This window comes from Glycine soja, chromosome 20 (genome assembly GCF_004193775.1).
Source record: "Glycine soja cultivar W05 chromosome 20, ASM419377v2, whole genome shotgun sequence".
NCBI lineage: Eukaryota > Viridiplantae > Streptophyta > Magnoliopsida > Fabales > Fabaceae > Glycine > Glycine soja.
In genome coordinates this window covers 41453565-41473701 of record NC_041021.1, presented here as the reverse complement: position 1 = coordinate 41473701, position 20137 = coordinate 41453565, and the positions used below count along the sequence as shown (strand labels likewise).

Here is a 20137-nt window from a genome sequence, read left to right as displayed (position 1 = left end):
TAAACTGTTGAATTGTACTTTATGAAAACAATAGAATATACAGTAGTGATACAAAATTAACAATCACCATCTCTACGTTTTTGTTTTTTAAGCTTGCTTAATCCAGTATGTCATGGTCCGTTAAACTCTCAATAATATAAATTTATATGTATAGAAAACTCAAAAAGTTGTTTACTGCTGTTTGCCTCTCAACTAAGCAAGACTGTGCCTCTTCTTTCCTTTATGCATGCTGTAAATGTTTTAGCTCTAAAGATTTGTTTGTTATACTTTATTATTCAGTAATGGGCCAAAGAATCCTCATACAAAGTTATCTAATCCGATCTTATGGAACTAACACTTTTTGTATGAGGTGAGTCATTTATCATAGAAGATTTACATTTCTAAAGGTTAGAACAAAAGACAACAAAATGCGTGTGATTTAAGAAGAAGAAAAAAAGTATTTGTCTCTCTATGCACTCACTAATCTTTTGGACTTGGATTATGTATTTATTTATGTTACAGAGTTATAGAGTGATCAAGTACGATTTCTCCAGATGCCACTATGTCCAGAACAAGAGATAAAACCAAACGAATAAAATCATAATTTATATATCTGATTTCTTCAAATAGCACAGTTCACATTTATTTGCATATAATAATAGCAATCTTATTTTGTCGATCGGCTTAAAGACAAAATTCAATACTGCTGCCATATTCGCATGTGACATTTCATTTTATTTTTTTTCTGAAGAACTTGAAACATGTCTCATCTGTTAACGGCCAAAATTCTTTTGTCACGCAGCCAGATTTTCGTTGACTTATCTTGAATTTCTTTTGCTTAGCTCGGAAGCCCAGCACAGTTAGTAATCTTTACATATTTTTTATTATTATTTTATGTCGTGCCTTCAAAAAGTTGTATGGAAAAAGAAAAAAACAACGGATCGTTTGTTCAAGAAAACATTTTTCATTTTTTATTCATTTTCTATTACACTTCTTTTTATTTTGTTTCTTACTTTTAAAAAAATGTATAAGAAATAATGAGAACAGCTTTTTATTGTTTTTTTCTCTTTTTTTAACTGTTTCCTATACAAACTTTGGGATAAAAGAGAACAAAGTGAAAATTTGATAGCATCTTTGTAATTGAAAGTGAAAACTTTTTTTTTTGTAGTTATGATTTAAAACATTTACGTTGAGGAAAAAAAAAACAAACCAAAAATACCTTAATTCCAAGAATTTCTACATTTTATATGGCCTATACATGCTTTTATTTTACTAAAAAGTACAAAGGGAGACATGAAGTTTACAGAATGCGAAGTTACATTTTTATTAGGAAGGGGGTATCTCTTGAATCTTAGAGGGTGCCATCCATGTACCATTTTAAAAATAACATAACAAATTAATAACTTGAAACTCGATAAAGGGGTGTTCGGATATATATAAAAAAAATACACTTATAATCCCAAAAATTAATGAAATTTGTTATGTTATTTGTAATTATTGAATAAAATGGTCTGTGTAGTGTGCTCAGATATGTCACTGACGGTGGTGTGCATGCGACAGTGGGGATCCGGCAGTCTTTTTGTGGTTGAGACGATGGATTTATGACATTTAGAGTGGCTAGCACCAACAGCGAGCTGACTCAGACCCACAAAAACCCTAGCTAGTTCCAACCCCCTAAAATTATTAAATGTGAATTTGAACTGAAAATAACCCAGTGGGGGACTAGAAATTCAGTGGTTAAAGTGGGATGAAGGCCTTAAGCCATTTGACAGTTCTAGTTTTACACTAAGCTTAGAATCATGGTATAAGGAAACTTAAGTCATTCTATTTCTCAAATGGTAATCAACAGTGGAGCAGGGAATCAATGGCCATCACATGAATGCTTGTATTGTGAATAACAGAAGGAAAATCTCATCCAAGGACTGGGAGGTAAAACTTGAGCATACTTTGAAGCAAACACTTGCATGGATTGTTTGGCTAAGCATGACTCAAGATTTAATGATTTTAATTTGGTCTGGCACTCTTGTCCCTTAGATATTCACAATAACATGCTCTCTGATATGTGACGGAGTCCAGTTCATGGGAAATTAGCTTTAGTTTCATTTGCTTCCTCTTTTTTTTCAGCAAAAGATTTTGGAAGACATTTTCCATATAAACAGATATAAGCTGATATTAATGTTCACACAAGTGGTGTATGAAGGAGTAAATAAATCCTGCTAGACATCAGTATAAGAACTTGATTTCTCTATTTTTGTTCCAATTCTCTCTATTTGGTCTCTGGCTTATTCATGAAGTTGTTCAGACTTCAGATTCAAGAAAACGGCCATCTTCCAAGAGATCACACTGTTGTCATCTATTTGATGAGCTAAGAAAATATGGAATTGCCAATGTATAAGCCCAGAGAAGGGGAGAACTAGATGCTCAACTATTGTCCGTTTCATCCCAGCATATTAGCAACTCAGTGGGATCTTCAACCTGCATATATGTTACTTATTGGGTACCCTTCCAGAATTGCTTTCTCCATAATCTTTTCCTGGTTAAAAGAAAGGACATTTTGATTTTCTGATTGCAATGTTATGGAATATAATTTAGAAACAAGAAACATAGAAAGGCAAGCAAAGCTTGATTCAGAATCAAAGTTTTCTTTTGCTTACTTTTTCCACCTTTTTCATTAATGGGGAAATAATAAATAAATTACCTGGATAATAGTTGTGATCATCCCAGGTCCACCCTGCAACTCGAGTTGAGAAAATCATTAAAAAAAAAAAGTGAATTAATTGCAGCACCAGTAGAAATATACCACCTGAAATTGCTTTTTTGTCCATGATATATCCTTCCACGTTTTAGAATGGGCTGATTGCCATTCTGTTGGAACCTGAATACTATCCACATGTTGTAAAAGCCTCAAGCTATCTGCAACGACATTTAGTCCCAAGTGAATGTTAGAATATGATAGCCCAGCATTTGATTTAGGCAGTTATAAATTTGTATTATAAAGTCAGTGGACATTTATTTTTATATTAATTTCGGATTAGGAAGTTATATTTATAAGTGATGATGCGACAGTTTAGTGATACATAAGTTGTGTTGTAGACTTGTAAAAGGAAATTAAGGTGTCAGATTGTTATTCCCTGTGTTTTGAAAGAGGAAGCTCTTTGTTAGGGGGAAAACCTGTCTTTGTGCTCAAACCTGGCCCAAAAACAGAATTTTGTCTTTATTTAGAATTCAGTGTGTTCATTTCTTGAGTCCAACAACTAGTCTGATCCAGTTTAAAGGTATTGGAAACAATTATCAGCTGTTGATTCAGATCCAGGAAGGATCAATTTTAGAAGTTATACAGCATTACAGCTTTCATATGGCTTCATTAGCTACTCAGTCAACATAGATATTGAAATTTCTAAAAGAACTATTGTATAATACTATTCTTAAGCATTTGAACACAAAATAAATGAAAAGCATTGAAAAACCAAAATAATACTTGTGATGAATGCCTCCTCCCAGATTTCACATTCTGACCATGATGGAGCAACTTCTCGAAATGGAATTCCTTCACTCCTGCATATCCTGCACATAATGCAAGTAACTGCTCGATAATATAAGATGCAACTTGTTAGTGCTTCTAAGTAGTCTATCTATCCTATAAAATAAGACACTGGCCCCATTTTTTTGCACTTCCTGCGTGACATCTTCCTGACCAAATAATAACCTAGTTTCATTTTTACCCCACAAACATTTCTCTGTGGCCAAGACAAAATCCCAATATTAGAGAAAACAAGACTCCCCCCTCTTACCAAACTGAATTTAAGAATTAAGTTTATAACTATGATACACAAATTTTATACTAATATCAAGCCAATTGTTAAACTATAGACCATAGTAAATAACATAAATTCTACTAAATTTTGTACACAAGGGCACAGTTTCTTTATAGTCAAAGAAAGTATAGCAGCGAAAAATTAGATTTATAATCAAATCATACTCAAGCACTAGTTGGCGTATTGTTCCTGGAAGAACACCATCGCTGATCGGAGCTGTTTGTACTTCAAAAGAGTATTTATTTCCATAATCACACAGGGCCTTCTCATCATTTGAATTCCTTTCCTAAAATGAAATAGGAAATGAACACTAAAAGTTGCACATGCCTGTCTACCACAAGGAGAACTAGAAAGTAAAATCCATGATGCGTAACATAAGCTTATTTCATAAAATATTTCAATATGCACACATGCACACACACAACAAAAGAGCAGGAGAAACTCAAAACATGGTACTTTTGCAGTCACAATAGTGCAGTGAGCATCAAATTATCATGAAAACAATCTTAAAATTTTAGAATACAACACAAACATATAAAGGCATGAAACTCAGCGAGTAGTTGAGTACTGTGTATTCATCAATATGACGAAAAATAGGAATTCATTCTGAAATTTTCCATGCTGCAAAATGAATAGCAGATGAACTTAGAGGTTTTTAATAAATAGGTATGCTTGTCAATCTCTATCATATCAAAGAATAGTCCTAGTCAACAATCAATGCTATTTAAAGCAAGCTCATTGCATTAGTTTTAGTATATTAAAGTTTGATCAATCCAACTACATTATGTAACAACAGCTTTAGGTTCAAATTGTTGAGGGTGATGCAAAAGTATGGTTACTAATAATAAAAAAAAAGGCATAAGGAATTCTAGCATAAAATAAGCATGAATATAGTTAGAATTTAAATTGAGAGATCAATTAAGCTCACCTTGCAGCAAACAACAAAAAAATTTGTCACACAACCTTCGAGGATCTGATCCCCATCATTAGACAGCAACAGTTCTGTCACTGAGGGAGGCCTGAGCTTTTCCAGAGATTTCCTAATCCTGCATTGTAGACAAAATTTCCAACTATTAAAATGGAAGGAACATCAGCACAACAAGCAGCAAGAAAATGACTAATCTAATGTAATTTTACATTGTCAGAGACCACAACTTGCAGATATAAATATTAATAATGAAATTTAAAAGAAAAGTAGATCATCCTCAATTCATTACAGGAGTTATAGTCACTAAAAATAAAGTTTCAGTAAAAAACTTGGCTTGGTATCAACCGTGCATTAATATATAATTAAATTCATAATCATGTGACAGACATGCTAAATAATTTCTGTGAAGTCAAACAATTAAATCACCAGTGTCTCTTAAAAAAAATCAAATCAGATCAACTCTGAGAAGCCAAGTCATCACGCAACACATGCTGGCTGGAGGTAGAACAGAAAGAGCTAAGACAATATCATATAAATAATTTTTAACAGTTCTTTAATTATTTGTTTGTGTAAGTTCATGTCCTCGATCCGTAGATGTGTCACTTCTTGAAACCTAGTGTCTAGACAACTGATTAAAGCAATTTAAGCAAACCATAATAGATAAAAAATAATCATACTTTCTAGTGTCTGTATCTTTATTCATTAATATTCTGTTATTTTTCTTATATAGGATTTAAGGCAAAAGAATAGAAGAGTTTAATAATACTTCCAATCAAATTGCATAAACTGACCTTACCCAATCTGAATATTTAGCAGCTGCAACATTCCTCCCATAGCCCACTACAGCCAAATGTACACCATTTCCCCAAATACCAAATGTAGGAGGAACATAAGTCTCAACATGCACATGCACATCAAGAATTTTACTCATTCTTTCCTCACTGAAGGTGTCACATGCATTTAATTCCTCCAAATTACCACTAACAAGAGTTGTAATGGCCAATTCCTCACAATCATTCCTCTCTTTCAATGCAATCGGCAAGACTTTGCACACCGAATCATTAACAAGCATCTGAACGGTGGGTTGCCATATTGGCAAGGTTGCTGATGACGGTAACAGAATTGCAGAATTATTAGATTTAAATAGAAGCTCTGGCGCCAAATTCGATAGAATTTGTATAGATTGTGAAAGTCTTTTCATGTGTCTCTCCCAAAATAACAACCATGAAGCATTGTTGTGAGTGCGTGATGTTGTGTATGCACCTAGACCAGAAGTTAGCTAAATAAGTTTTAAAATAAACAAGGAAAGGTATAAAAAAATCTTTCGAGAGTTCATTTACTTATTTAACTAAATTGTTACTCATTTTGAAAGTACCCGGATGAGTTTCAAGGAGGCCTTTGACTGGAGGGGCATCTGAGGCACGTAAAAGGATGTCATTACTGAAGAGAAACCTTGTACCTGACATTGTTTAACTTTCAGGCAACGAGAGGAGAATTCAAACCAAATAGCTGTCCAAAGGATGAAACTGCTCTTGAACCTTCCCCCCAAAAAATAGTTTGTCTAACTATCTTCAAAAGGGCAACAAAAATTCATTTGCACTGCAAAAAGTTGTCAAATGTCAAGTGTATAGCGGTATCAGGATGAGATACAAGTTCTAATGCCAGATGCAGCAAATTCAAAAGACAAAGCAGCTACACCATATGAATATTGTTGTTTTAGCAGTGCAGAAAGACAAGGAGTGAAACCTGGACCCTGATAAATGACATAGTTATGCCCTACTAAAATTTATAAGAAAGAAAGAAAAAAAATCACATTAATTTATAGATATATCATCCACAAGTTCATAAACTGAGTAATTATTTCCCATCCTACTTTTACCTCTGTATCAGGTATGAATCCACATCACAACTTTTCAGGAAGAAAAAAAAAACACAATGGAAAAGGTATGAAGCCACGATCAACATTCAAGTGCGGAAGGAAAAAGATGAGAATTATTTTACAAAAAAAAAACAGATTTTGGGTAGACATTAGAACTTAGCTAGGTAGTGACAGCAATTTCAGCAAGAAACTGTTTTTCTTTCTTTTTTGGTGTTGTTAAGGAAAGGAAAACTAATTCCAACATTAACATCTGAAAGCATATGATCCAACCGCATCATTAAACAATAACAGGAAAGCGCAGGTTACAGAAAAACAAACCCAGAAAGAGATGAAGGTTACCAGACGCAAAGCGCACACAGCAGAAACAAGCCCCGCCGCCGCTTTGGGGTTTATTTACTCTTTCATTATTTTATTTTCTTCTGACAACTATTGATTATGAATAACTAGTATTTTACCATGTAAATTAGATTATATAAATATTTACTTTTATATAATTAAATTTATAAAAATATTTTTTAAAAATATATAAATTATATTATAATTAAAAATCATAGTAAATGAATATATTTAGATGTATGTACCAGAAAAATATATATTTTAGATGTACAATAAATAATTCAGATCACAGTAGAAGATTATTTTTAATTATTAATAATTTATTTTAAAAATTATTAAAATATAATTTATAAATTAAGAAAAATTAAAGGAATATATACTTAAAATAATTAAATTTAAAAAAAATATAAATGAAAATAGTTTGAAATGATAAAGAGAAAATATTTTAATTAGTAACAAAAAATTATATGAAATGTATATCTAAAAAAATATTAAGAATCTCTAATTAAAAATAGGATTTTCACTTTCTATATTGTATCTTCTAATTTATAGTATTGAAATAGATCATAGATAATATATCATAATAAATAAATATTTTTAAATATATAAATTATATTTTATATTTGAGTGACTAATTTTAGTAGATGTGTGATCATAATGGAAAGGAGTTTCACTCGAATCCAATAAAATTATTGTAAGTGATCAAATTTTATTATAAGCAGCATTCAATGTAACTTTATTTTAAACTTTCAACTTGATTCCAATAATTAAGATGAAACAACTCCATATAAGATAATTCACATGTTAAGTGGTACATTTGTAATAAATCATTTATATAATAATATAAAATAACTTTGAAAAAAGACTGAAATTTAATTATAATTAAAGATTAAATTAGATGAATTAACAGACAGAAAAATTGTAGTAGAGAATAAACAATTCAAATAATAAGTATACATATACAAATAAAAATTTTGAAATAATTGAAGGAGAAATTTTCTAGTTAGTTAGTTGCAAGATAAATGTATGAAATACGTATATTCACCCCCCCCCCCCCCAAAAAAAAATACACATTAAAAAATATTTAAAATGTCTAATTTAAAAAAGTGGAGATCTCATTTTTATTCTAAATTATAATATAGAAGTAGATTATAAATAATATATTATAGTAATTATTTATTTTAGCGTAACGGTTAAATTTTTACACATAAAGTATGCATGCAAGTGTAAAAATTATGGAAATCAGAAATCTACATATATGGGAGGAGTGTATAAAATAATTAGAATAGATATTAACGTTTTTCTTTTTTTAATTTTTCTGGGGTTTGTACCGAACTTGGTTTGTGGCTTAACTTAGTACCAATATCTTGGATCTGGAACTCTGGTACCTTGTTGTCAAGGCCCAAAAACATGTACCCAGTCAAGCAAATTTTGGGTGTCCGAACTGTTTATTATAATAGGAACTTATAGCCTATCCAATCACTTGAAAGAAAAAAAAAAAGCATCTCCAATAAAAATATTCAACTGAGTTGTTAAACATATTTTTAATAATATTTTTTTTCTATAATATTATATCAGCTTTCTTATTTTAAGTAATTTAATCAATTTTTTCTTCCAATTAAAAACTTACCAGAGTTTTTTAATGGATCTCACAATATGTATCTCACTCTTTTTTATTTTATTATTTGTCTTAATTAATCTCAATTAATTTATTTCTATGTCAATTATTAAATAGCATAAATATATACTATATTTTAATTAATAAAAATTTCACTTTAAAATTTAAAATGTATAAAAAAGTAATGAAGATTAAAATTGAGATTATATTGATTGGGATTTATTTATGTGTGTAAAAAGAAAGGAAATACAAATAAAAAATAAAATGCAATGTTTCTTTTTACATAAAAATAAAATGCATTGTTCTATAATGTTAAAATGCATTGTTCTTGCTCTAATAGTGTGTTTGGATGGAGTGAATTCATTTTTTCAAAGAAATTAAAATGATTCATGATAAAATAGCTTGTTTAGATAGAGTATTTGAAAGGATATTTAATTTTTAGTATTTTTATGAATCATTTTTATTGACTAAAATAGTGGGATTTCAAATTCTCTCAAAAAATATAAAATTTGAAATTCTTTTTTCGGAAATGTTCACTCTAACTTACGTTCTTGCTCGTGACTTTTTCTTGCTTAACACTCACAACTACGAGTGACCAAAGTTTTTATGGCTGACATTGACATAAGTTATTTTTCACTGACGTTGGCCGAAGTTTTTTCAATCATAATTTTTTTGTATGATGTCAAATAAAGCTATTTTTTGTCGATATCGGCTAAGATTTTTTGTAGATGATGTTTGTTAGGGTTATTTTCTTATCGACGTCAGTCATGGAAAATTTTTGCTAACGTCGGCCAAAGATTTTTGTTGTTGTTGTCATCCAGGTTTTTTCAATTGACGTTAACCAATGATTTTTTTGGTCGACGTTGACTAAATTTTTTCTAGTGATATTGGTCATGACTAACTTTTGAGTAGACACCTGCTAGGGTTTTTCAGTCGACGTCAGCTAGGTTTTTCCAGCCAACATCAGCCAAAACTATTTTTAGCCAATATTGGCTAGGGTTGTTTTGCCTGATGTCAACTAGATTTTCTTAACTGACGTTGGTTATGATTTTTTTGCTAACATCGACTAGGGTTTTCTGGTTGACATCATCCAGAGCTATTTCTTAACCACATTTGCTAGGTTTTTTGATTGATGTCGGCTAGGATTTTTTCTGCTAACACCAGCTAGGTATTTTTGACTGACATCAGGCATGACTATTTTTAGTTGACATCGACTAGGTTCTTACAGTCGACATCCACTAGAGTTTTTTCGATTGACATCGGTTAAAGCTATTTTTTAGCCAACATCAACCAAGGATATTTTATAGTCGATGTTGGATAGGATTTTTTGTCCGACATTGGTCAGGGCTATTTTTTAGCCAACTTCGACTAGGGATTTTTCTGTCAACATTGACCAATGATGTTTTTTGACGGACGTCGGGTAGGTTTTATTGATCGACATCAACCAAGCTATTTTTTAACCGATATTTGATAGATTTTTTTGTCAACGCCTGCTAGGATTTTTTAGGCTGGCGTTGGCTAAAAATAACCTTGGTCAATGTCATTCGAAAAGACCCTAGTCGGTGTCAACCAAACAAACCCTAGCCGATGTTGGTAAGAAAACCTAGCCAACATCAACTGAAAAATAGACTCAATAAATACAACAACAACAACAACAACAACGCCTTATCCCACTAGGTGGGGTCGGCTACATGGATCAACTTCCGCCATAATGTTCTATCAAGTACCATACTTCTATCCAAACCATTAATTTCGAGATCCTTTTTTATAACCTCTCTTATAGTCTTTTTGGGTCTTCCTCTGCCTCGAATAGTTTGTCTTCTCTCCATCTGGTCTACTCTCCTCACTACAGAGTCTACCGATCTTCTCTCTACATGCCCAAACCACCTAAGTCTATTTTCCACCATCTTCTCTACAATAGGCGCTACTCCAACCCTCTCTCTAATAGCTTCGTTTCTAATTTTATCCTGTCGAGTCTTACCACACATCCACCGCAACATCCTCATCTCCGCTACACCTACTTTATTCTCATGTTGGCTCTTGACCGCCCAACACTCTGTTCCGTACAAAATCGCCGGTCTTACCGCAGTCCGATAAAACTTTCCCTTTAGCTTGATCGGTACCTTTGCATCACATAACACCCCCGATGCTTTTCTCCATTTCATCCATCCTGCTTGAATGCGATGATTCACATCCCCTTCAATTTCCCCATCATCCTGTATTACAGACCCAAGATATTTAAACCGTGTGACTTGAGGGATAATATGGTCTCCTATTTTCACCTCTGAGTTAGAAACCCTCCTTCTTTTGTTGAACTTACATTCCATATACTCCGATTTGCTTCTGCTTAGGCGAAAGCCATGTGTTTCTAGAGCTCGTCTCCAAGTTTCCAACCTCTCATTCAACTCCTCCCTCGACTCTCCAAGGAGGACTATGTCATCTGCAAAAAGCATGCATCTCGGCGCTATCTCTTGGATTTGTTCCGTGAGGACATCCAGAATTAAGGTAAAAAGGTAGGGGCTAAGGGTTGACCCTTGATGTAAACCAATTGTGATGGGAAAATCGTCTGACTCTCCATCCTGTGTCCTAACACTAGTCGATACCCTATCATACATATCTTGGATAGCTCGAATATATGCAACCCTAACCCCTTTCTTCTCTAGAGCTTTCCACAAAATCTCTCTAGGCACTCTATCATACGCTTTCTCCAAGTCAATAAAAATCAAGTGCAAGTCTTGTTGGGCCATGCGATATTGCTCCATCACCCGCCGTAATAAATAAATCGCTTCCATGGTCGACCTTCCCGGGATGAAACCAAATTGATTCTCAGTAACTTGAGTCTCCTTTCTTAATCTCCGTTCGATCACTCTTTCCCATAATTTCATGGTATGACTCATGAGCTTGATTCCCCTATAATTTGCACAATTTTGTATATCCCCCTTGTTCTTATAGATTGGCACTAACGTGCTTCTCCTCCATTCCTCCGGCATGCGTTTTGACCTCATAATTTCATTAAAGAGTTCGGTGAGCCACTCAAGACCTCTATCTCCAAGAGTTTTCCACACTTCAATAGGTATGTTGTCTGGCCCCACCGCTTTACCATTACTCATTCTTTTCAACGCTTCCTTTACTTCCTGTTTCTGAATCCGACGATAGTACTTATAGTTCCGGTCCTCTTCTCTTGTGTCTAGACTGCTAGAGTCATATCCATATCCATCATTAAATAAGTTGTGGAAATACGCCTTCCACCTTTCCTTGATATCTTTTTCATGCACTAAGACTTTGCCTTCTTCATCCTTAACACACTTTACTTGATCCAAATCTCTAGTCTTCCTCTCTCTACCCTTAGCAAGCCTATATATAGATCTTTCTCCGTCCCTGGTTCCTAGAGCTTGGTATAGTCCATCAAAAGCTTGGGCTCTTGCCTCACTCACCGCCTTTTTGGTTTCATTTCTAGCTATCTTATACTTATCCCAAGTTTCAGAATTTCTACACCTAGACCACTCCTTGAAACACTCCTTTTTTACTCTAACTTTGCTCTGAACATTTTCATTCCACCACCACGATTCTTTACCCCTAGGTCCAAAACCTCTAGATTCACCCAACGTCTCTTTAGCCACTTTAATAATCTCTTGGGACATCTTGTTCCACATATCATTTGCACTTCCTTGTGATTGTCCACACCAACCCTCCCATATCTTTTGTTGGAAGATTCCTTGTTTCTCACCCTTCAAGTGCCACCATTTGATCCTTGGTGCTACCAGAGGACTTCTTCTCTTTGCCCTATTTCTAATTCTTACATCCATAACCAAAACTCTATGTTGGGTAGTCAAGCTCTCTCCCGGGATAACTTTACAGTTCAAGCAATACTTCCTATCAGACTTCCTGATAAGGAAGAAATCTATCTGAGAACATGTCCCTCCACTTTTGTAAGTGATAAGATGTTCCTCTCTTTTCTTAAACCATGTATTGGCTATAGAAAGATCCAAAGCCTCCGAAAACTCCAAGATGGATTTACCCTCCCCATTCATCTCCCCTAGGCCAAAACCCCCATGCACCCCCTCAAAACCTCTAACCACGCTACCTACATGTCCATTGAGATCCCCTCCTAGGAAAACTTTCTCTCCTTGGGGTATATCCTGAAGTACCCCTTCTAGATCCTCCCAAAATTTTACCTTAAAGTGTTCTGCTAACCCAACCTGAGGTGCGTACCCACTAATAACATTAAAGGTGTCCTGTCCCACTACCAATTTTAAGACTATGATACGATCTCCTACTCTTCTTACATCCACGACATCCTTCTTCCACTCCTTGTCCACAATAATCCCTACCCCATTTCTTGATCTGATTTTTCCCGTATACCATAGCTTAAATCCCGAGCTGTCTAATTCTTTCGCTTTTTCACCTGTCCACTTAGTTTCTTGTAGGCACATAAAATTGATCTTCCTCCTCACCATAACATCCACTATTTCCATAGATTTTCCAGTAAGTGTGCCTATATTCCATGTACCAAAGCGAATCCTCCTGTCATGAACTAGCTTCTTTACCCACACCCGTTCACGAAAATGTGGGAACCCTTGCTTACTTTTCACTACATCCGGGCGGCGATGCAGCGGCCCTTGCTCTTTTGACACTGTACTCGAGCCATACAGCGCGTTGCTTCCGGGCAACGACCTAGCATTCACATTATTACGTAATTGATCCATGTCATAGAGATTCGACAAAGTTTAACGTTGGCTGTCGAAAGCCTAACACAACCCTCTCCTTTTATCCGGGCTTGGGACCGGCTAAGAATAGCAAAGCTACCCTAGGCAGGATTGAAAAATAGACTCAATAAATGCTAGTCGAAAAATATTGGTTGATGTCGATTTAAAAACATTACTGGTTGTCGTCAGGCAAAATAACCCTAGTTAAAATTATCAATATTTTATATTTATAAATTATTAAAAATTGAAAAATATTTTTTTAATTAATATTTCAAAATTAGATTGTATTTATTTTCTATAAAATTTAATATTAAAATTTCATCTATTTAAAATATAAAATTGAAATTTTACATATGGAGAAAATTGAATTACCATATCCAAACAAAGTATTTAAAATGAAAGAAATTTAAATTGATTTATCTAAACAAAACATTTAAGAAATAAAGAAACTTAAAATCAAAGTAATTCAAATTTTATACATTTTAAATTTTCTGAAATTTTGAAATTCTTAACTTTGCATTAGTAGAGCCTTTTTGCTCCAGCCTGAATTTAACTTTGCAAAGCTCCCACTTATATTATTATATTATTATTATTATTTCATCAATCTAGTCCCACATGAAAGAAAGAGCACCAAATGCTCCTCTTGGCAACCCGTGAATTAGTGGGTTCCATTAAAAATTACCTCTAATGGATTATGAATTTTCACTTGAGGTGCGTATTCATTCTCCAAAGTACTTCTTGGTGGAAAAAAATTTAGACACACTATGAGTGTAAACAGTTCATTTATATCACATCATACGTTTGATCATATTCATATTTTTCTCTTCTATAGCCTTTTCTATCTGATTATTTCATAGTAAAGAATGTTCATAATCCTCCTCCTTAATGTGAAATTTACAAATACCTACACTGTATTTTGTTACAAAATCAATAAATAAAAGCACATGATTTGAACTCCAAATATGAATGGGCATACGTGAATGACTGAAAGACCTTTTGAAGCCATTTATTTTATTTTAATTTTTGAAGTCCTTCGGAAACCACTAATTAATAATAATTACTGTAACACGTATGGTTCTTTAATTTAATTTGGACGGTCGTATACCACAATGCTTCAGTTTGCCATTCTGCTACAAAACACCAAAAGTGGCTATTTTGGCCGTCAATTAAAAAGGAGATTTAGTTTTCATTTCAGAAAAAATAAACAAATTCTCTAAATTATTATTCCTTTTATTCTCCGGGGGGCTTTAAGATTAGAGGGGTGGGGGTTGGCTTCAGATGTTCATCAAAAGTGTTCAAATACTAATTGCATTTTGGCTAAACACTCTACTACTTTACATTCTGCTTAGTATGCTTCTGATTTTTGCTCCTCGGTTTGACAATATAATTGTCACAGGTTATTTTATCATCCTTGCATTCCTCCGAGTGATATTTTATTTAGTGCCCTTATGCAAAATTTTAGGTTTAATCCTTGTAAATAAATAAAAAATGAAAAGGGAGAATCTTACAAGGTATTCGGTCCACTTTTTTAACAAAAATTATTTATCATCAAAATAATACTCTCTAACAATAACATAATAAATAAAAAAGTCATATCATATACTTAATTATAATATCACATCAATTCTTCCTCCCCTCTTTTTCTCTTCCGAGTTATAATATGTGAATGCCTTTCCTCCGTCGATTACTCTAGTTTGTTGAAAGTGATTTCAACTCAATAAGCAGCTAAAGAAATTATTTAGATGCCAAGAGGTTTTGGTTGCTACTAAATGCATGTCAGTGTCAACTGTTACATTATTGTCAAGAAGTATAAAATAAAAGATTTTCACATTGAGCTTGTTATATTTAGTGAATGAGAGGGCCTATTTTTCTGTAACCTAACATCGTGTCACTCATTTTTAGATTGACTAAGCTTAAGCCTGTGCTTTCACAGGTCAACTTCAACAAGGGAAACAAAAGGAACAAACTACCATCTCAACAGCTTCAAATAGACAGCTTAACAATAAAAATTAAAAAACCTTACCAAGACGAAAAGTATTATAAAAGACATGTTTCATAGATGGCTAATAACTTGTGCATAAACCAAAAGCATTCAAGAATAAAGATAAATGGATTATTATATATGAACTTAGTAGGTGCTTCAAAAGCAAAAACTGAGAGTCACTCTATGCTGCTGGTGCTACAAAAGTTAAAAAAGAAAAGAAAAGTAAAAGTAAGATAAAACACTCTATGGTATGGACATTATAAATATATATTTTTATGTACATTATTAGGAGCCACTGCTTAATTCTGTATTGTGCCCAAGGCCTTCTTCATTTTTTGGATGGCAAAGAAGGTGAATGTGATTCCACTAGTATTGACCAGAGGACGTGTACGTCTTCATAGGGGCAAGACTTGACATCTTCATACAGAATGTAAATCCCTCTTCCTGAAATGTTGGAAACAAATATGAAATAAATTCACGTTGGAGTGGGAAGGAAGGAATCAAATCATGCAGTGCCCTTAGCATGGGGGAAAAAAAGTATAGTATGTTTGCGTAAAAAACACGTTTCCAGAATTCAGATGGGAGTGTAGAAAGAAAACACATGAAATTGGATTGTTTTTAATCTATTTGATTTCAAATAGCAAGGAAATGGAAGTGAAAGAGAACAATGGTGTATTTGATTTATTGGTTCAGGAGTAGAATCTTTGTGCAAAGTACTTAAACAAAGTAAAAAACAGGACACAAGCATTGTAGGATTAAAACTAGAATGCACACAAAAGAGGAAACAATGAGAATGCAGACAGCATCATGATCATGGAAATTGGAACATACTCTTCTTTTGAGTTGAATTCAGGCGGAGCCAGAACTTCTTCAGTGGAGAGAGGAGGGATTGCAGCCACCCCATTTGGTGAAGAAGTGGGTGTGGCTCATGCAGAAGAAGTAAAGTGGAGGAGATAACAAGAGGGACAAGAGAGATAAAGAGGAAACATCTAGGCTTTTCTTAGACAAGGGTGAAGACTCTGCAAGGTCATTGTTTTATATCTTTGGGACGTTTTAAATTCCATAACAGGCCAAGTCATGAATTAACATTTGTTTCTGGTGCATTGTCCTTTTCAAACCTTTTTTCTCCCTTGCACAAGAAGACGCCACTCCACCAATCAGCTGTGCATCTCACACTATGATCACCACATAATGGCTTGGTTCCTATTTTACCTTTCCCAATGGCTTATTCCTCAAGATTTATTTCAATTTTTTCGCCATCATTTAGCACATAACTTGGTGGTAAAAGGAACACATTAGGAAGGTTTCATATTTTGACATATAGGTAGCCCTCTTGCATTTCAAGCAAGTACATGCCTCCTTCGTTAGAGTCTTCCACAAGGCTTTGTTTCACACCAGTCCACCTGTTCCACTAGGGTGCCTTGTAAGAGTGAAAATTTCTGAAATGTCTTGCTGACTCATATAGTTTTTGACAACACAAATTATTTCTCTTTGAAACAGTTTGAAAAATGGAGTTACTTCCTTATGATGCATAAGAAACTGTTATTTAATATACTTAAACCTTAGGATGATGAATAACTAGAGATAAATTATGAGTATCACTCTGATCCATGCTCCCATTTTTTTGAAGAATTCAGAGTAGGGATTGGGGGGATTCAATTGGGAAATTAAAACATGTCACAAGGCTTCATGCCTTACACATGACCAATTAAAAATTTAAAACATGTCACAATCCCTTTACTATAATAATATTAGTAGAAAAACCAAAATTTATATAAATGCTCAAGCTATTCATTTCTCACCTAACACTCGTTGTTGGACAAAAATTGAAGAAAGTCACCGCAGAAAGAAGCACTCCATCTAAAACTGAAAAAAACACTACAAACATGCATTTCAAAGCACGTACATTGGATTTCAAAATTCACAAACTAGATCACTAGGATTTTGCAATTTGTCTTCTGGTCCACTAAATAAGATGCGTACCTTGTTGTCAAATTCATGCGTAATCAGAAAAATTAAAATAGGCATGTCTTTCTTTTTCATCTGTAATAAGGATAAAGGCGGCCAATACACAGATTTAACGCTTTAGAAGAACATACACTCTGTTTAGATTGCTGAAAGAAATAGAAAGGAGAAACAAATAGAAAAGATAGAAATATAGAGAGGAGAGAAGGATAATTTTCGTATACATCACTTTGGTACTCCATCAAAATGATCTGTTATATCATGTTTATGTAATATTCGTATTTATCTGGTAGTAGTGCCTTTAGCTTTTTTTTTTTTTTTTTTTTACAAAAGTACCTAAAGTTAATAATAATTAGCATTTAGGGAGTGTTCGAAAGAGAAACTTATTTCTGAAGGAGAAAGATAAACTTATTTAAATTTATTTATTTCAATAAACATCTTGGCATGACTTTAAGATAAGTTCTTTCTATCATATTTCAATAAGTTATTATCAAATTTTTCACCTAAATTTGTATATGATAAAAAGTTGCTAAATAAATATGTAATTAAATTATTTATTATTGAACAGATAGATAAACAAAAATAGAATTATTTTAGTTTAAATATGTAGGTAAGAGTATTAAATGTTCGGAAAAAAATTGTCATCTAGTTCTATCTTCAATCATGATAATTACCTATTAGAAAATTTTGTAGTTTCTAAATAAGAAAAAAAAATCAGTAAAAGAAACAATAATGTAATATTGTAGGACTTATATAGGCGTTTTGTCTCTGCTTCCTTTTTTTTAAAAAAAAAATTATTTTATGGACAAAACATTATCCTCGAGAAAGCCCATCGTCAGTCATTCGGGCTACTTTTTTGACAATTGGAGGAAAAACACTGTATGTTTAATAAATGAAAAAAAAAAATGAAAGAAAATGAAGATATTCTTTTAGTTATTTAATATAGGAGAAAATGGGAGGCTTTTTTATGAAATAGGAGAAAAAATTATATATATATATATATATATATATATATATATATATATATATTCATAAACTTACCTAAATATTCTAAAAAAAACTTTAAATATATTATTAATCTTGTAAAATGAATGATTTCTTTTTTATTTTGTTTGTTGTAAAAAAAAATTGCCGGTTCCTAAAAAATATAAAATTATTGTTCTTAGACCTTGTTAACATATGACACTCGTTACTTGTTTGTGTTAACGGTTAACTAAAGATTAAATGATCATCTTAAGTAATACCCACTGCTATTTGTATTAATACTCACTATGTGATACCTCTAAAAAATTTATAGATCCCTAAAAATGAATGTTTGGATGTTTTTGGTTTACAAAATATTTTTTTATTTTTTAAAATATTATTCCTATGAATATAATATGATAATAGCATTCTTGTATTTTAGTATTTATGGGAATAGTTTTTTTTAATTTAAATAATTTAAATAAAAATAGAAGTTACATGTATACTAGACAATAATTTCCCCATATTCTCATAAAAATATCAAATATCTATCCTTCTTTATAAGAATAGAAATGGAGGGAAAAAAAATGTTAAAAGAGGAAATTCTAACATTTCTAGAAATGAATAATACCTTGAAATACTTTTTAAAAATTTATAACAAACATGAGAATATTGCATTTTCATGTGTGTATTCGTAAAAATACATGTGTTTAATATGTGAATCAAACACACTCTTATAGAGACATATTATTCTAGATTAGTATGTCAATATGTAAATTTTTTGTGATTTATATGTCAGAACTATTTATTTTATGGCAAACTTTAATTATAATATAATTTATATATTTAAAAATATTTATTTTAATTTTCATTATATAAAAATAAACATATATCCTCTATATTAAACAAAATAAAATACTACTTACATACATATTCATATATGATTCATTGCATAAATCAAACAAACAAGTGGATAAAGACCACAAAAAAGTAAAGAGGTAATATGAATGTTGGGGAATCCATTTATATTTTATAACGGCCTTAAATGTAATTACATGAAATATTATGATTTTAATGTGAAAAGATTCATTTTTAGCCCCTTTAAAACTCTTGAATAAGTTTAATTAATGAAAATACATGTAACTTTTTTTTCCATAAATACAAGCATGTCATATAAACATCACCCAAAAGAAAGATCTTCAAGTCATAAAACATATAGGTGCATATGCTCCAAGGCACTACATCATGAATAAATTTTCAAACAAAACTCAAGGGTCCCGTCAAGGGAATAGATGCATCCTAGATCCATGAAGATATATAAATTCCAAGTTGGTCCCTACCAAGACAAAATATAAATAAATGACAAAGGATTGGATCTCGCCCCTAAGTCCACCACCAAGTCCACATCAATCGCGAGTGACATGCTCCTCAGAGGTTACATCATAATCTACTCTCATATCAAATGACATGATCATTACATTTAACAAAAAAACCTAAGGGTAAACTTATTTTAAAAAGAAAATAACATATAAAAGAAATGTTAGATCAAGATGTTAAAAAGAAATACAAAAATCCTCCATTTTTTTAACAGTCATGTACTAATACAACTCCTTAAGTAACACATCATTCTCAAGTCACAATTATCAATGCACATATCTAACTATGATGTTATGTCATGTTGACTCTTTATTCCCAAAAGACTTCACCTTTTGAGTGATTAACCTAAGTGCATTCCTTAACATAATCGCATTCTATGATCTGACCATTCGAGAAGACTTAACTAATCCTGCAAAAGAAGTGTGATTTTATCAAAAATGGATGAGTGTGGGTAATGACTTACCTCAGTAAGCTTTACAAAGACCTCAACCTATCTAGGGATTCATTCATCTATCCATTCTAATGGCTCATTTAGTGTTAGCCACCATGACAACCTCTAGCACTAGGTTGAGGGTTTTCTTAGCACC

The 20137-nt window shown here is 32.5% G+C and overlaps 1 protein-coding gene across 2 annotated transcripts; it reads right to left on the bottom strand.

The window, feature by feature from the left end:
• Window positions 1–2092: 2092 nt before the first annotated feature.
• LOC114401159 lies at window positions 2093–7025 on the bottom strand. Of its 2 annotated transcripts, none has more exons than XM_028363579.1 (9): window positions 6941–7025; window positions 6098–6321; window positions 5514–5985; window positions 4723–4840; window positions 3959–4080; window positions 3458–3543; window positions 2783–2892; window positions 2678–2710; window positions 2093–2512 (listed from the first exon to the last, which is right to left on the bottom strand). In XM_028363579.1, exons 2-9 carry the CDS (start codon window positions 6186–6188, stop codon window positions 2450–2452), a joined length of 1095 nt encoding a protein of 364 aa, XP_028219380.1. In that variant the 5' UTR covers window positions 6189–6321; window positions 6941–7025; the 3' UTR covers window positions 2093–2449. The 2 variants fall into 2 exon arrangements, with proteins under 2 accessions (XP_028219380.1, XP_028219381.1); XM_028363580.1 differs by having other exon boundaries at window positions 6920–6988.
• Window positions 7026–20137: the final 13112 nt, after the last annotated feature.